Raw genomic sequence first — 13,945 nt, 5'->3', positions numbered from 1 at the left:
ATTGTCTTCCCATTCATTCCTATGGGCCTCCCATACGAATGAATGGGGAGGTACTCCTTAATTGCGACTCTCAATTTGTGAGCCGCAATTAAGGAATTTTAAGAACTCGCTATTTTTTTAGCGAGTTCTTCATGCATAGCCTTTTGCCATTCCTTATTAGCGAATCCTTATTTTTCACTAACAAGGAATCGCAAAATGGATGCTTGATGAATCTATGGGTATATATCATAACTTTGTCGATATTTTGGTCCTCGATATTATGTTCATAATATTCTGGTAGCACAATTATCTAATGCTGATATTAAGTTTGAATGCCGTTGGCGTGATCCTAAAAACGGGCTCAAATACCATTTTTGATCATTTAGGCATGAGCACGAAGTGTGTATGTTCTAAAAGTTGGTATTTTCACCTAAAGGAAATGTTTTTGCCCTTTTTACTTTCCTGTCAAAATGAGGTAAGAAACCCCACTGTATATGTTATTTGTAACTTTGTTTTAACTGGGCTGTAAATGCGAATGTCAGGCTCTCGTTTGGGGGGGAGGGAGTTCTCTGATTTGAGACTAATTAGAACTCCTAAAACTTCGCGTTATCAGAATAATGAAACACAATATTTCTAAGGTGTGGTATAATCTGTAACATGTTGATTTTATGCACTCTGCAGTGGACTCGCACCTCACCTTTCATCACAATGTCTACGTGCACCTATGATAGCTATAAATTGCCCTCTTTAAATCGTATTGCGTGCTCCATACGTTACTTTGTAGAAATGCTCTTGTTCTTAATGCATACAGATACAGTCCTGCACAGTTCGCTAGAAAACAAGGTCACATCATAAATCGATAGAAGGTTGTGCAACACTTGTTCCGGAGGGCGAACATTTTCAAATATACTCGAGGCATGCCAGTGGTTCCAGGCAGAGCTTAATTTGAGCCTGTGGTTTCCATTGCTCGGCACCAGCACTTAACTGTCAACCTCAACACTGACAGTCTGCCACATGGTGGCCCTGCCGTGAGGGCAACAATAATTGTTCATTCAAAAATGACTAATACCTGCCGCTCAAGCCATTGTTATAGCTGTGAAGGTCCTGGAATAGCCTGAATTGTCGCACTTGTAGGAGTGTGATGGTAGTAATTTTCGTTTGTGGTGTTATTGGTAGCACTAGCAGAGGCATTGGGTGGCACAAGCGGCAGTGGCACCCTGAAGAGGGCCCTGGCTCTTTGCCTTTTTACAAATTAAGTACTGGTTCCAGGCCCTCTGAAACAAACTGCGTTTTATGTCTTAACTGCTAAAAGCTACTGAGGAAATAATTATGTTGCCCATCCTACCCAAGAGCACAACCAATTATGATGGCTGAGTGCTTAGGCCTATTTACACCCTGAACTATCTTATTGTGACGTGAAATGTGAGTCCCTTCAAAGCACTTTGTTAATAACAACTCTTGCTATATCATGACATGTAACATGGAGATTATCTTTGTAGAAAAGTAGGATCTGCTTTCACAGTTCCCCCCACTTATTGCTGGTGTCATTATATTTTTCTGACTAGTCTGACAGAGATCCTGCTAATCAGGACCCAGTCTCTGTGCTTCTCCCAAAATTGAATCATGGTGAGTACTTATGTACAATCTAGATTGGCTACTGGTGTACCCTTGTAAGCCCCTAGTATATGGTACTAAGGTATCCAGGGCATAGGTACACCAGGGGTCCCTCAAGGGCTGAAGCATGTATTCTACCACCCATGGGAGAACACCTACATTGTGACTACAGGCCTGCCATTGCAGCCGGTGTAAGCTGGTGGTAGCACAACTTAGGATAGATATGTTTAATCAATCTGAGTTCATTGCACCTAAAACCTACAAGTCACCCCTAAGGCAGGCCTTTCAATCCTGAAGGCCGGATTCTTGTTATAAGTGTGAGGGTATTTCTTGCATGAGCAGGACACCCCTACAACCCACGAAGTCCATTCACCTAGGTTGCAAGTCCATCAGCCATTACGATACATAGGGTGGCCATGCATCATTATGCAATGGCTAACTCTAAACTGTCTGTAACAAACCCTGGCGTGTTTGGTATTAAACATGTTGGAATCATAAGCCCTCAGTTCTTCCGGTGCCAGTCTTCCAGTCCCAGATAGCAAACTATGGTTGCTGCCCACCAGAGACACGATTCTGCCCTCCTACTGCTGAGCCAAGCTCGAGCAGGGGAAGGCAGGACAATAGGTTTCCTGTCCCAGGGAGGTGTGACCACCTCCCAGACAGCACTTTGTATATTGGGCTAGGGTGGAGGTGCTTGCCAAAACCACTAGACTACTTTCAAGGGCACATTTGGTGCCCTCCTTGCATACTCCAGTTGGAACCAGTTCAGGGAGCCCTTGGCTCTAGCATGAAACTGGACAAAAGACATTGGAGTATCCTCCCCACTGTCCTGCCCTTCCTGTGGGAGGAACCCCTGAATCATCCCAACCCTTTCCTTAGGGTACTCAAGGGCTTACCTTTGGGTGGTTCCTTAGATTCATCATGGGACAAGATTCAGATCCGAAACCACTTCATCTTCAACCGTCTGGGAACTTTGGACTTTGCTTTGGGAACCGAGACCGCAACTGGGAAGACTCATGCTGCTCCTGGTCTCATCATCCTGCCAGTCTTCTGCATCATCTGTGCCTGTGCTCCATACCGGTTCTTATAGAGACCTGTGGACATCCAAGACATCCAAAGGAATCTCCCTCGAAGTGAATGAGTTACTTCCCTGCACCTGAAAAATACCGCAATGAAGCTGATCGATCTGCTGCCCCTGGGCTCCTGCGGACTCTGAAAGGTTCTTCAACTCCCTCAAGGCCTGCACTGTCTTCACAGCAAGTTTGAAGGCAGTATCCCTAGTTGGAACCGCTGGAGCAGTGCCCCTGTGCACCACATCAACTTGCTGTTGCCAAGGCTTATTGACTCTCTTCACCAGAGATCTTCATTCTCCAAGAAGCTCCAGGCTCAAGCATCTCTTGCTACCAAGATCTTCATCCTCATCACACCCTCTGCACCGTGGGCCTTCATGATTGGTGAGCTGCTCGAGGTCCTCTTGCGACTTCTGTGCCTTCAACCAGTGGGTCCTCTTGAGGGTCTTCTTTGGCTCCACTGAGCTCCCCTGCTTGCTCAGGCCTGCTCTGACTTACCTACTCGTGGTGAGTCACTTGGATCTTGCTGGTCCTGACACTGCACCTTTTTCATCTACTACATTTGTTGCCGTTGCCGAGGCTTGTTGGTGCTTCCAACAGACAAAACCCCCCTAGCTCTTGACATTCAACATGGAACAGCTCGTGAATGGCTCCTAGTCTTCCATAGTATTGCCTGGTCTGCACAGCTGCAGCTCCAAGGTCACCGTCAACTCTCCTGCATCTCGGACATCGGTGGGCATTCGTCTTTCGTGTCTTCTGGTCACTCTTAAGTGGCATAGACTCTGTCCCCTCTGCTTGCAGGTACCCCTCATCTTGAATCCCCCTTTAGGTTCCACCGGACTCTTTCATCTTCTTTGCCAGCAGCATCTTCACTGAAGTCCTCCATTGTGGGCTACGGCGGTTTCCGACGTCACTTCACACCTATGCACCTGGCTTTCTTTGTTGTAGGTATCCTGGTTCTCAGGGTATCTACGGATGGGGTGACTCTCCAACCTTCCATCTTTCACAGGGTTTCTTCAAGGTCCTCTGGGAAGGGTCCTTCTCCTTAAAAACTGCTATTGCAACTTACCTATTGACTTGTATTGAACATGTGATCGTGTTCCCACTCTACACACGGCCTCCCTGGGGTTCCTGGGTACTTAACTTGGTTCCAGTCTCGACTTAGGTCATTGTTCGCATTCAACTTTCTTAGTATATGGTTTGGTCTCCCCCTGAAGACCACTGTGTATTTGTGCTACTTAAGTGTTCTATGACCAAAGTAATGTGTGTATTGTGAGTATATCTCTGGGTAGGAGATACTGCATTGTGTTAGTAAGTGTTTATAATAAATATTTTTATAACTACACTGTGTGGTTATTTTTCAGTGAACCTTCTCTATATAGTTAGCACTGGTGAAACAAGCTGCTTTACAATCCTTCTGTACTAAGCCCGAAGGTTGCTGTCCAAAGCTACCACTTACAGAGCTTTCTAAGGTTGTCTAGGACCGCTAAAATCACCTTAAGGGCTGTCTGGATTAGTGCAGGGTGCTACACTTACATAAGTGAGTACCATATACTAAGCCAGCCTCCTAAAATATTTAACCTGGAAGTTTCATAAAAAGTGAGCTTGGTCCAATTTACTAACAGACAAGTCTCAAGTAGTGGTCACAAATTGTGCACTAACGTTTTGAGACTTGTCTGTAATTTTTTATGTGACCTCTGAAAATATCAAGTTTTTCATAGGTTGTAGAACGAATAGTTAAATGAATATTGGTTAGGCAGTTTGCTATTTGCCACATCCTGTGATTGACTATGAACACAGGGATGTTGGCCTGCAAGGAACAGCAGACCATCATCCCTGTGTTCTCATTCCCAAACGGTAATGTTTTCTTTAGGTCTGGAGTTAGCCAAGACCAGTTGATTTTACTAAAATTATATGTATAATATAGTTACTTAAAGGAGCTTTCAGTCACCACTCCTTATACATTTCTCTAATATTGTGTAATTCAGTTGTTACTTCGGCCCACTGTAGTATACAGCATGCTGCGGTTGGTCAGACCACTTCTTACATTGGCTAATTTCACTGTAAATGATGGCATTCCACCCTTCCACAGAGATTATCCGCATACAATTAGGTCCCTTCAGGGCCAGGGTCTCCATGCTAATATGTGCGTTTTGAGCCAAAATATATTTTTACTTTTAGCTCCTTTTTTTCAGATTGAGTGCCCATCAGCTCCCCCGGCAATGAAATGTATACATCATGACAAAACAAAACAAGCACTGACAAAGGCAAAGGCTGTCAACTCCAGACTGATTAGCTTTGCCAATGCTTGTCTTAAAAAGCAGCCAGTGTTACTTAAAGGATTCAGAGTTGCATTTGAACAAAATAAATGAAAAAAATGTTTCCTAATAACCTGTCTCACTCCCTTATCCCCCATGGCCACCAACACAATTGCAAAGGGTAAGCTATCCAAAAAAACAGATTCCCTTTGCAAATGAGTTACCAGCTTCTTTGAGGTGTTGGTAACTTTACAATGATTGCAAACCCTGTTATTTTTTTAATCACAGGGTTTTTTACTGTAAAATCCTTTAGTACATCTAGCCACTCTAAGCAGGTCCCTTTTTAGGTCCGTCTTGACAGCGCAGCTGTCACTAGATCTTATTGGATCAACAGAAAAAAAGCTTCTTTTTTCCCCGGAGTTTTTTATAGTGCAAACATGATCCGAAGTTATCGGGTATCAGCGCGCTTTACATAGCACCAGTTGTGTTACATGAGGACACATTAATTTTTGTAGGACACGGGGAGATTAAGTGATTTGGCCAGAATCACAGGATGTTCAGCGTCGTTGTCGAGACTCGAACCCTGTTCCCCAGATTTGAGGTCGACCGCCCTGGCAGTTAGGCCAACACCTCTCCCATTTAGTCAGCACCACTGTGATAGGTGCCTTGACACCACCCACATATTGATTTTCCTCCCTAAAAGCATTTGATTGGAGAGAGGTTGTGTGGCTTTGCTGAAAAAGAATGCTTGTATTGCACTTTTCGCCTTGATCGACAGCTTATGCTTAGTGTAGTAGGTCTGAGTTGGTCTTAGTAAGAAGCCAATTATGCCATATGTCAGTTCATTTGCCATAGGTTAAGACAACGGCAGTAGGCCTGACTTATTTATTGGGAAAATCTTGTGATAAAGCCTTTAGACTTTTAACCCCTTTGCCATGGCCGCGATTTCGCGGCAGTGCGGCACTTCCGCAAAATGGGCAGGGCCGCGACTGCCGTTGGCCGACGGCAGCACTAGCGAGGTAGTGCTGCCGATGGCAGCACGCAAGGGGTTAAGGGTAAGTTATTATAATACTGTGTTAAATTCAGTGTACAAATATTTTGTTACATGGAAAGACACCGATTACCATTGTAAGCAAGGGTTTTGGTGTTGGCTACACCATCTGACAAACCTTGGTGGAAGATCTCCACTTGGAGAATTATTGATACGTTTTTTAAAGATTTTTTTTCATATCATTTTCCCAACTCTCATTTTGTATTTATGTGTAATTTAATTTGATACTTATGTTGTGCTAAATTTGAGGAAGAAGTTGAGCACACTAGAAGTGGATTTTTTCATAATCATGTGCCGTTCCTGATTCGCACAAAGTTGCAAGATTTTAAGACGGAGTTTATTGTCTTGTGTGTTCTCTCTCTTTATAAACTTTTTAACGTTATATTTTTGATAATGACTCTCCTCATGTGATATATTTTTATGTCTGGAAGATGTATTTTTTTGATACACATTTGTAATAATTTATGGATGGATTTGTTATTAAAATCGTGAGAAAAATCTTTGGAATCATTTGTGGCATTTACCTTACTTAGGATTGGGGTATGAGTATATGGTGAATGACGTTTTGACTTTGAATGTATGAATGAACATTTGGTAGGATCGGTGTGGTGTATTGTGAATCCAAAGGGGAAAAGGTGTAGCTTCACAATATAATTACCGTATGGCTGATGGTTGACTTGTAGAAAAGCTTATGCACAACACAGTAGACCTGATTGGTTATGGTGACAAGCAAATGATAAAGGTATGTAAAATGCCATTGGACTGATCTTTCTTGTGACCAAAGCAGTAGGCCCTATTTATTTGTTATGAAAAGCATATGTTAAACCCAATATGCCTTTATGTGTGGAATATTATTATTACCCTGCTAAAGCCTGTAGCCAGATATTTTATTACATGAAACCTCAGATTACTGTAGTAATGAAGGGTTTTGGTGCGGGTTACAAGCGCAGTCAAATTCTGGGGCTAGAATATTTGCACTGCGATAATCCTTGCTAGGCTATTTTAAGAGGGGTTGTATAATGTTTTCCAAATGTCTTTTTTTTATACATTTGTAATTTTGACTGTACTCCAGGTGGTTTCCTTGTGTGGAAGCTTATACTCAAGCCGGTGATAGACGATACAAATGCATCATTCTTTTATTGGGAAACGTTATGTCAGATGCTTGAAGTATGAACAGTGGATTATAACATATTGAGACAAAGGCAAAAGGCTTGATTTATTTTATTCTGAAGAACATTTGTTCAAGCCATTAGGCCTTTAAGGGGGATTATTATTATAAGACTGTGTTAAATCCTGTGGACAGGTATTTTGTTACATGTAATCTTGAAAATTACTGTAGTAGGTAAGGGGGTTGGTATTGATTACCCCTTCCTGCAAATAATGCAGTTAGAAGATTTGCAATGAGATGTTCCTTGTTAGCCCGTTTAGAAGGGTTTATACATTGTTTTGCCGAATACAGTATTGTGCATGTTAGTAGTTTTGACTGTATGCCTGATTGTTGTCTAAAGGGAAAGAGTATGTTCTTCTGATATTTTGTGCACATTTGTAACTTTATACATAGTGTTTAATGGTGTATGATTGTTAAAGTACTTTTTAGTTTACCCTCATAATTGTGTAATAAAAATAAATCATAAAAATACATACGTTGATTCAGTCTTTTTCAGCTACTGGTCTCTTTGAGTGCCACTCGCATTCTGTTTCTATTCATGACATCGTGAAGCAGTTCAGCCCATTTCAGCCATCAGTTCTATTGGCCTTTTAGTGATGCGTATTCACCTGATCACATATGCATGCCCACTTCACACTAAGGGCTGATGGACCAGTCATTTATTATTTTTATTATCTACTTTCATAGTTATTGTTTCAATTCTGCCTTCAACCTTATTTAATTAGTTATTTATGTATTTATTTGGGAGTGCTTGACAGCTGCCCAGACAGTTCAATTGGGCTGTTCCCCCTCATTTCCTTTGCAGTGTGCATTATCCTGCATTGCCATTGCTCGAAACTGGGTGGCCATCTTGGAGTGATATTGTGCAGAGTGTAAAAAAGTATTATTCCAAGAGGAAGTCGTTTTTGGATGCAACAGGTCGGCCATCATGAATTGGTATAACAATGATACGCTATGCACCATAACTTTTCAAGTTGATTGCCCAGAAGAACATTTAGTAGGTGGCCATCTAAAAATGTGATGGTGCTTTTCTTCTGCATAGTGTATCATTAATTACTTGTCCAGGATTCCTTCTAAATCCGATAGCCATTTTGGAATTTTCATACAATGATCGACTATGCACAATACCATTCCAAGATGGCCACCCATTGCTAAGCTTAATTTTTACTTATTTTCGAAGGCAGACACACGCCTCCCAAATTTATGTGGCATTGTCTTTTCTTTTTTTAAAACTTTTATTCTTTTAATATTCTTGTGTATGCTTATTCGGTTTATATGTGTGTTTTATTGTGTAGTGCATGCAGAAATGAATCAGTGGCTGGATGTATGAGTGCCAGGATGAGTGATAGAGCACATCTATGGTGAACTATTACATGCCTAAATTCACTAGTGACTAAAGAAGCACATTTTTATTTATAAGCTGTTGGCACTGCCACATCTGGTTTAGATGTTTTACTGTTGCTTTAGGGTCTGCTTTAAACTATAATTAGCTTCCAGGACTTCTATTACAATGGCTTACATGTCACCAGTGTTAACATTTTGCTAGTTTTACAATTTAATCTATCTTTTTCCTCCCTTTAGAAGTGAGAGTCCCAAGGCAGAACTTCTGGCCAGTACTGTATCAAGCACCCCTGAGAAGGACTTTTCAGATCGAAGTAATGATATTGGTAAGCTGAAATTAATTTTTGCATGTGCTTTTAATGCTATATCATTGTTAGGCCCTGATTACAAGAGATTGAGAAAAGGGTGAGTAAGTACAGAGTGGCAGGGTGCGGTTTTTTCGGGCTGGAATAATTATCATATTCTGAGTTTTCCTCTGGGATGATGAATAAATGTACCGAATTTCACAAGTATCAGAATTAAACGCATTTTTGCTCCGGTACATTTTGTCAGGTTTGACCTGCTGACGTTTTTATGGGGGAAGCTGAGCGATGTTTACTGTACATCTTAGAATTCCAACCCCTGACCAAACCGGAGTAAGTGCAGGAATCGGAATGTACAACCCGCCTGTAGTCAGTGTGGTAGACAGACTGCTAAATTCTAATTTGAGTGTAACTTATAACCAGGTTCACCCATAACAGTTTACAAATCCAATATATGGCTCCTTATTTCTGTTGAGGATTTGTTCCAAAGTGTGCAATAACCAGCATGCCAGATACCAATGTTATTTTATTAGCATAATCACATTTTCCCACTGTGCGTACGCCCTCTTTTCATGATTTGTCTTCCTGATGAATTACGTACACAGCATATTATCTTATTACCAGGGATCATAGAAACGTTTGCAAATATATTTTGTGTTTAATTAAGCCAGTCTGCAGAAAATGTATTCTGTCAAAGGTGTCATATAAAGGGGTCTTAAACTTTCTTTTTACCATGCTCACCTGAAAATGTGCAGATCATAAAAATATACATGGGAACCTTTGGGCGTATCCATGCTGACATTTGCTAGAATTCATGTGATTTTATAGAAATTCAGAGGTGCTGACTAAGCAGCACATTTAGAGTTTTTACGTCAGTCCCCAGATAAAGTTATCCTGAATCACAGATTATCCACTTTTTTCACAATGTGATTTATAAGAGTGCACCAGTAGCAGGTCTGGTCCTCCTTCCCCTGCCAGTGGCGTTATCGATATCAGGGGCATTAATAATTCACTAGGGTGGGGGCAATTAACAGGTATGAGGAGAAGCATCCACAAAGGGCCCACAGAAATAATTCCTGGAGTAATCAGAGATGATTTTTTGTCTTTAAAAACAGCACTATGGCTATAAAGATGCATAAATCAAAAATGTAGTGGAAAGCGAGGTAAACTGTAAACATTTAAGGTGGTATTCCAGACAGAAATAGTTTTGTTTCACTGAATGTTCCTCAAGGTTTTGGTTCAGCTGTGTGGTTCACCAACGAACTCAAAACCTCCAAGAAAAACTGCCGCACCCTCGAAAAAGCCTGGCGCCACGACCACCAGACTACAGAAAACCTGACAGCCCTCAAAAACGCCACCCACACACCACCACCAGCTGATCCGCACCACCAAAAGGACAACATTCAAAGAACGACTGGACAACAACACCCACAACAGCAAAGAACTCTTCAGCATTGTCAAAGAGCTCTCCAACCCCAGCGTCGGAAACCACGACATCACACCCTCGCAAGACCTCTGCGACTCACTCGCTTCGTTCTTCCACCGCAAGATCGCCGACATACACAACAGCTTCGGCACACAGACCACGCACCCAACCGCCGAACCAGCGCCCCCCAACCACCACCCTCTACAACTGGACCCCAGTCAGCCCCGAAGACATCACCCGCACGATGAACACCATCCACTCCGGCTCCCCAACCGACCCCTGCCCCCACCACGTCTTCAACAAGGCCGACTCCATCATCGCACCCCAACTCCGAGACCTCATCAACATCTCCTTTGCCACCGCCACCTTCCCGGAGAGCTGGAAGCATGCCGAGCTCAACGCCCTCCTGAAGAAACCGACAGCTGACCCCACCGACCTCAAGAACTTCCGCCTCATCTCGCTTCTCCCTTTTCCTGTCAAAGTCATCGAGAAGACCGTCAACAAACAGCTCGCCGCCTTCCTCGAGACAAACGGATCCCTCGACCCCTCACAGTCCGGTTTCCGAGCTAACCACAGCACCGAAACCGCCCTCATCGCAGCTACCGACGACATCAGATCCCTGCTTGACAATGGGGAAACAGCTGCCCTCATCCTCTTGGATCTCTCAGCAGCGTTCGACACAGTATGCCACCGCACACTAATACAGCGCCTCAGTAACACCGGAATCCAAGGGAAGGCACTGGATTGGATCACCTCGTTCCTCGCCTAAAGAACCCACAGAGTCCGCCTCCCCCCGTTCCGATCCGCGGCCACCAAAGTCATCTGCGGCGTACCTCAAGGATCCTCGCTCAGCCCCACCCTCTTCAACGTCTACATGACCCCCCTCACAGCCATCGCACGCCAACACAACCTAAACATAATTTCCTACGCCGACGACGCCCAGCTGATCCTCTCCTTTACCAACGACCCCGCCACCGCCAGAGCCAGTCTCCACGAAGGAATGAAGGACGTCGCCGAATGGATGAAGACCAGCCGCCTGAAACTGAACTCAGACAAGACGGAAGTCCTCATCCTGGGATCATCCCCCTCTGCCTGGGACGACTCCTGGTGGCCCCTTGCCCTGGGCACCGCCCCTAAGCCAACGGACCATTTACGAAACCTGGGTTTCATCCTGAACTCCTCCCTCACGATGACCAAACAACTCAACGCCGTCTCGTCATCCTGTTTCAACACCCTGCGCATGCTCCGAAAGATCTTCCGATGGATCCCCACCGAAACCAGGAAGACGGTCACCCAGGCACTCGTCACCAGCCGACTGGACTACGGGAACACCCTCTATGCGGGAACCACAGCCAAACTACAGAAAAGACTCCAGCGCATACAGAACGCTTTCGCACGACTCATCCTGGACATCCCCCGCCACAACCACATCTCTGCCCACTTGAGAGACCTGCACTGGCTCCCCGTCAGCAAGAGGATCACGTTCAGACTCCTCACCCACGCACACAAGGCTCTCCACGACTTGGGCCCCAAGTACCTCAACAACCGCCTCACTTTCTACACGCCCACCCGCCAGCTCCGCTCGACCAGCCTCGCCCTCGCCACTGTCCCTCGTATTCGCAGAGACACCGCCGGAGGAAGATCCTTCTCCTACCTAGCGGCCAAGACATGGAACTCCCTCCCCATCCACCTACGGCTGATCCAGGACCATCTCTACTTCAGGAAACAACCCAAGACCTGGCTTTTCAAGCAGTAACGGACCCCTCCCAGCGCCTTGAGACCCTAGCGGGTGAGTAGCGCACTTTATAAATTTTCCTGATTGATTGATTGATTGATTGTGGAGGAACCTAAGCCCTGTTTTACAAAAACAGGTGTAACTAATCAGACGTATAATCTATACTCACACACTTTCAGAATTCACACCATTTATTTGGATTTACGAATGTTTTGGACCCTCCATGCTCAAAACTCTTTGCATTGCATAGAAGAGTAGTTTAGGGTGTAGGGGTCCTTGCATGGCAAGTTACAACTTGGCCACCCTGTTCCTGTTTAACTTTTTTGTGGTCTGCCCAGCAATGCATCCCCAGGGGACTCAGTAGCCACTGGAGGTGCTCCAGGTTTAGCTGACGTTGTCTAGCTGGACGATGAATTTTGCAATCCTTGGGATGCACCCAAAAAGAAACCTGTTCTGAATCAAGGACGTCTACTGCCCTCTCAAACCAATTCATGAGTAGACAGAATCAGAGGCCTTTCCACTTGTACCCTGGCGGAGAAGAGGCCAACCCGCTCTCACTGGTAGCATGCACTGAGTTCTCCATAACATGAGTTCTTCTGTCCCTCTTCCCTGTAAAAAAAAAAAAAGGTGTGTGTGTGATTCATTTTGATCACAGTGATGGTTCCCATTGTCACTCTACATGACAACGTGCATGCTGCACCATGGCTGTCTCATATGTATCTAGGTGGGATGGGAAATGTATATGAATATATACTTCTACATCATGTTGGCTAGTCAGTCTGCGAAGCCTCACAACTGAAGTTCTTCTCCACACTGTGTATGGTCTATCATAGCATACTGGAGACGTGAAAAGAATATGTTCACCACTTTTAGTTCCATTGCCCGTAATTACAAACTAACCCATTGTAATAGACCTGAGGCATAAGGGGTCCTGAGGACAACAAATAAACATGAATCTGCCACCCCTTTCCGTGGGATAAAATTGTCCACAGATGCCCATGGAAATTGATTCATGGTGCCATACCATGTAAGCTGTATGACATTGTTTGGATCTTACCTCTGCATAAAACGCTCTTGCTCCTTCTGTTTCTAGTTTTGTTCCTAACTGTAACTGCCTCGAATATGTAAATAAACACCAATTGTTTCTAAAAGATATAGCTCTGACTTGACATCGAGTTTGTTCTGTGTTATGACTGCATCATACCTCACTGGAGTTTCAAACCAGCCCTTGTTATTTGTATGATTGCGTGTGCGCTATATTTGTTTGCGGGGGTCGCATCCCAAACACAGAAGGTGTTAGGACTTTTTTGTGTTTTTTAATTTTATTTTAAGTGCCATACTTTTCTCTGTGTTTAAAAGACCTACAATTTTCACAAGCTATAGCTCTGACAGGACACTGGATCTATTGAGTGTAATCAATTGTGTTTTCTACTATACTATATGAATTCCAAAATCTCTCCCATCTCCTAGTGTAAACTTCATTATGTTGGAGGGTCAAGAATACATAGAGAGTAACATTGTTCTCCGGATGGAGTGCAATATACCTGAGGCCCTGGGACACTAGAGGAAGATGATAGCACCCACCACGAATAACATCCGGTAATCACTGACTGCCCCAGGACCCTCACTGGTGGGTCCTCTTCCAGACTTATGAGGACATATAACACTCAATAAAGTAATTTATCTAAGGAGGGCACTTTTTTAGAGATGGGTGACACCAAGCAATTTAAAGCATATGTGCACAGGCTCCTCGCAAAATATGAGCGCAAGATAGGATAAGAACATCCTAATGTAAACTTGACGAAGATGAGTGCATAGCCAAACTGCTGGTCTGGCAACTAGGTACGGTATGCGTCACACAGGGCTCCCAGCACTGAATCGCTCTGTAGCCCCCACTCATAGACTCCCTGCCCGCTCACTTCAAAGTTGCTGGAGATTAATTATATTGAGCTGGAGATGTTTAAAGTGAATGCCAGGAAAATATGTAAGGCCAAAGAGTCC

At 43.9% G+C, this 13,945-nt stretch overlaps 1 protein-coding gene across 8 annotated transcripts in view; it reads left to right on the top strand.

Annotated features, from left to right (window-relative positions):
- SH3KBP1 (SH3 domain containing kinase binding protein 1) overlaps positions 1-13,945 on the top strand; it is a 1,542,178-nt gene that overhangs the window by 1,406,432 nt on the left and 121,801 nt on the right. For all 8 annotated transcript variants that reach the window (XR_013599915.1, XR_013599916.1, XM_078657888.1 and 5 more), the window contains one exon: positions 8,722-8,807. Coding sequence is in view for 6 of the 8 variants with exons in the window: in XM_078657888.1 (XP_078514014.1) it covers positions 8,722-8,807 (86 nt within the window). In the remaining 2 variants the exon portion in view is untranslated. The remainder of the gene's footprint in view (positions 1-8,721; positions 8,808-13,945) is intronic.

Source organism: Lissotriton helveticus, chromosome 8 (genome assembly GCF_964261635.1).
Source record: "Lissotriton helveticus chromosome 8, aLisHel1.1, whole genome shotgun sequence".
NCBI lineage: Eukaryota > Metazoa > Chordata > Amphibia > Caudata > Salamandridae > Lissotriton > Lissotriton helveticus.
The sequence above is the reverse complement of the archived record's forward strand: the minus strand, read 5'-3'. Positions and strand labels throughout refer to the sequence as shown.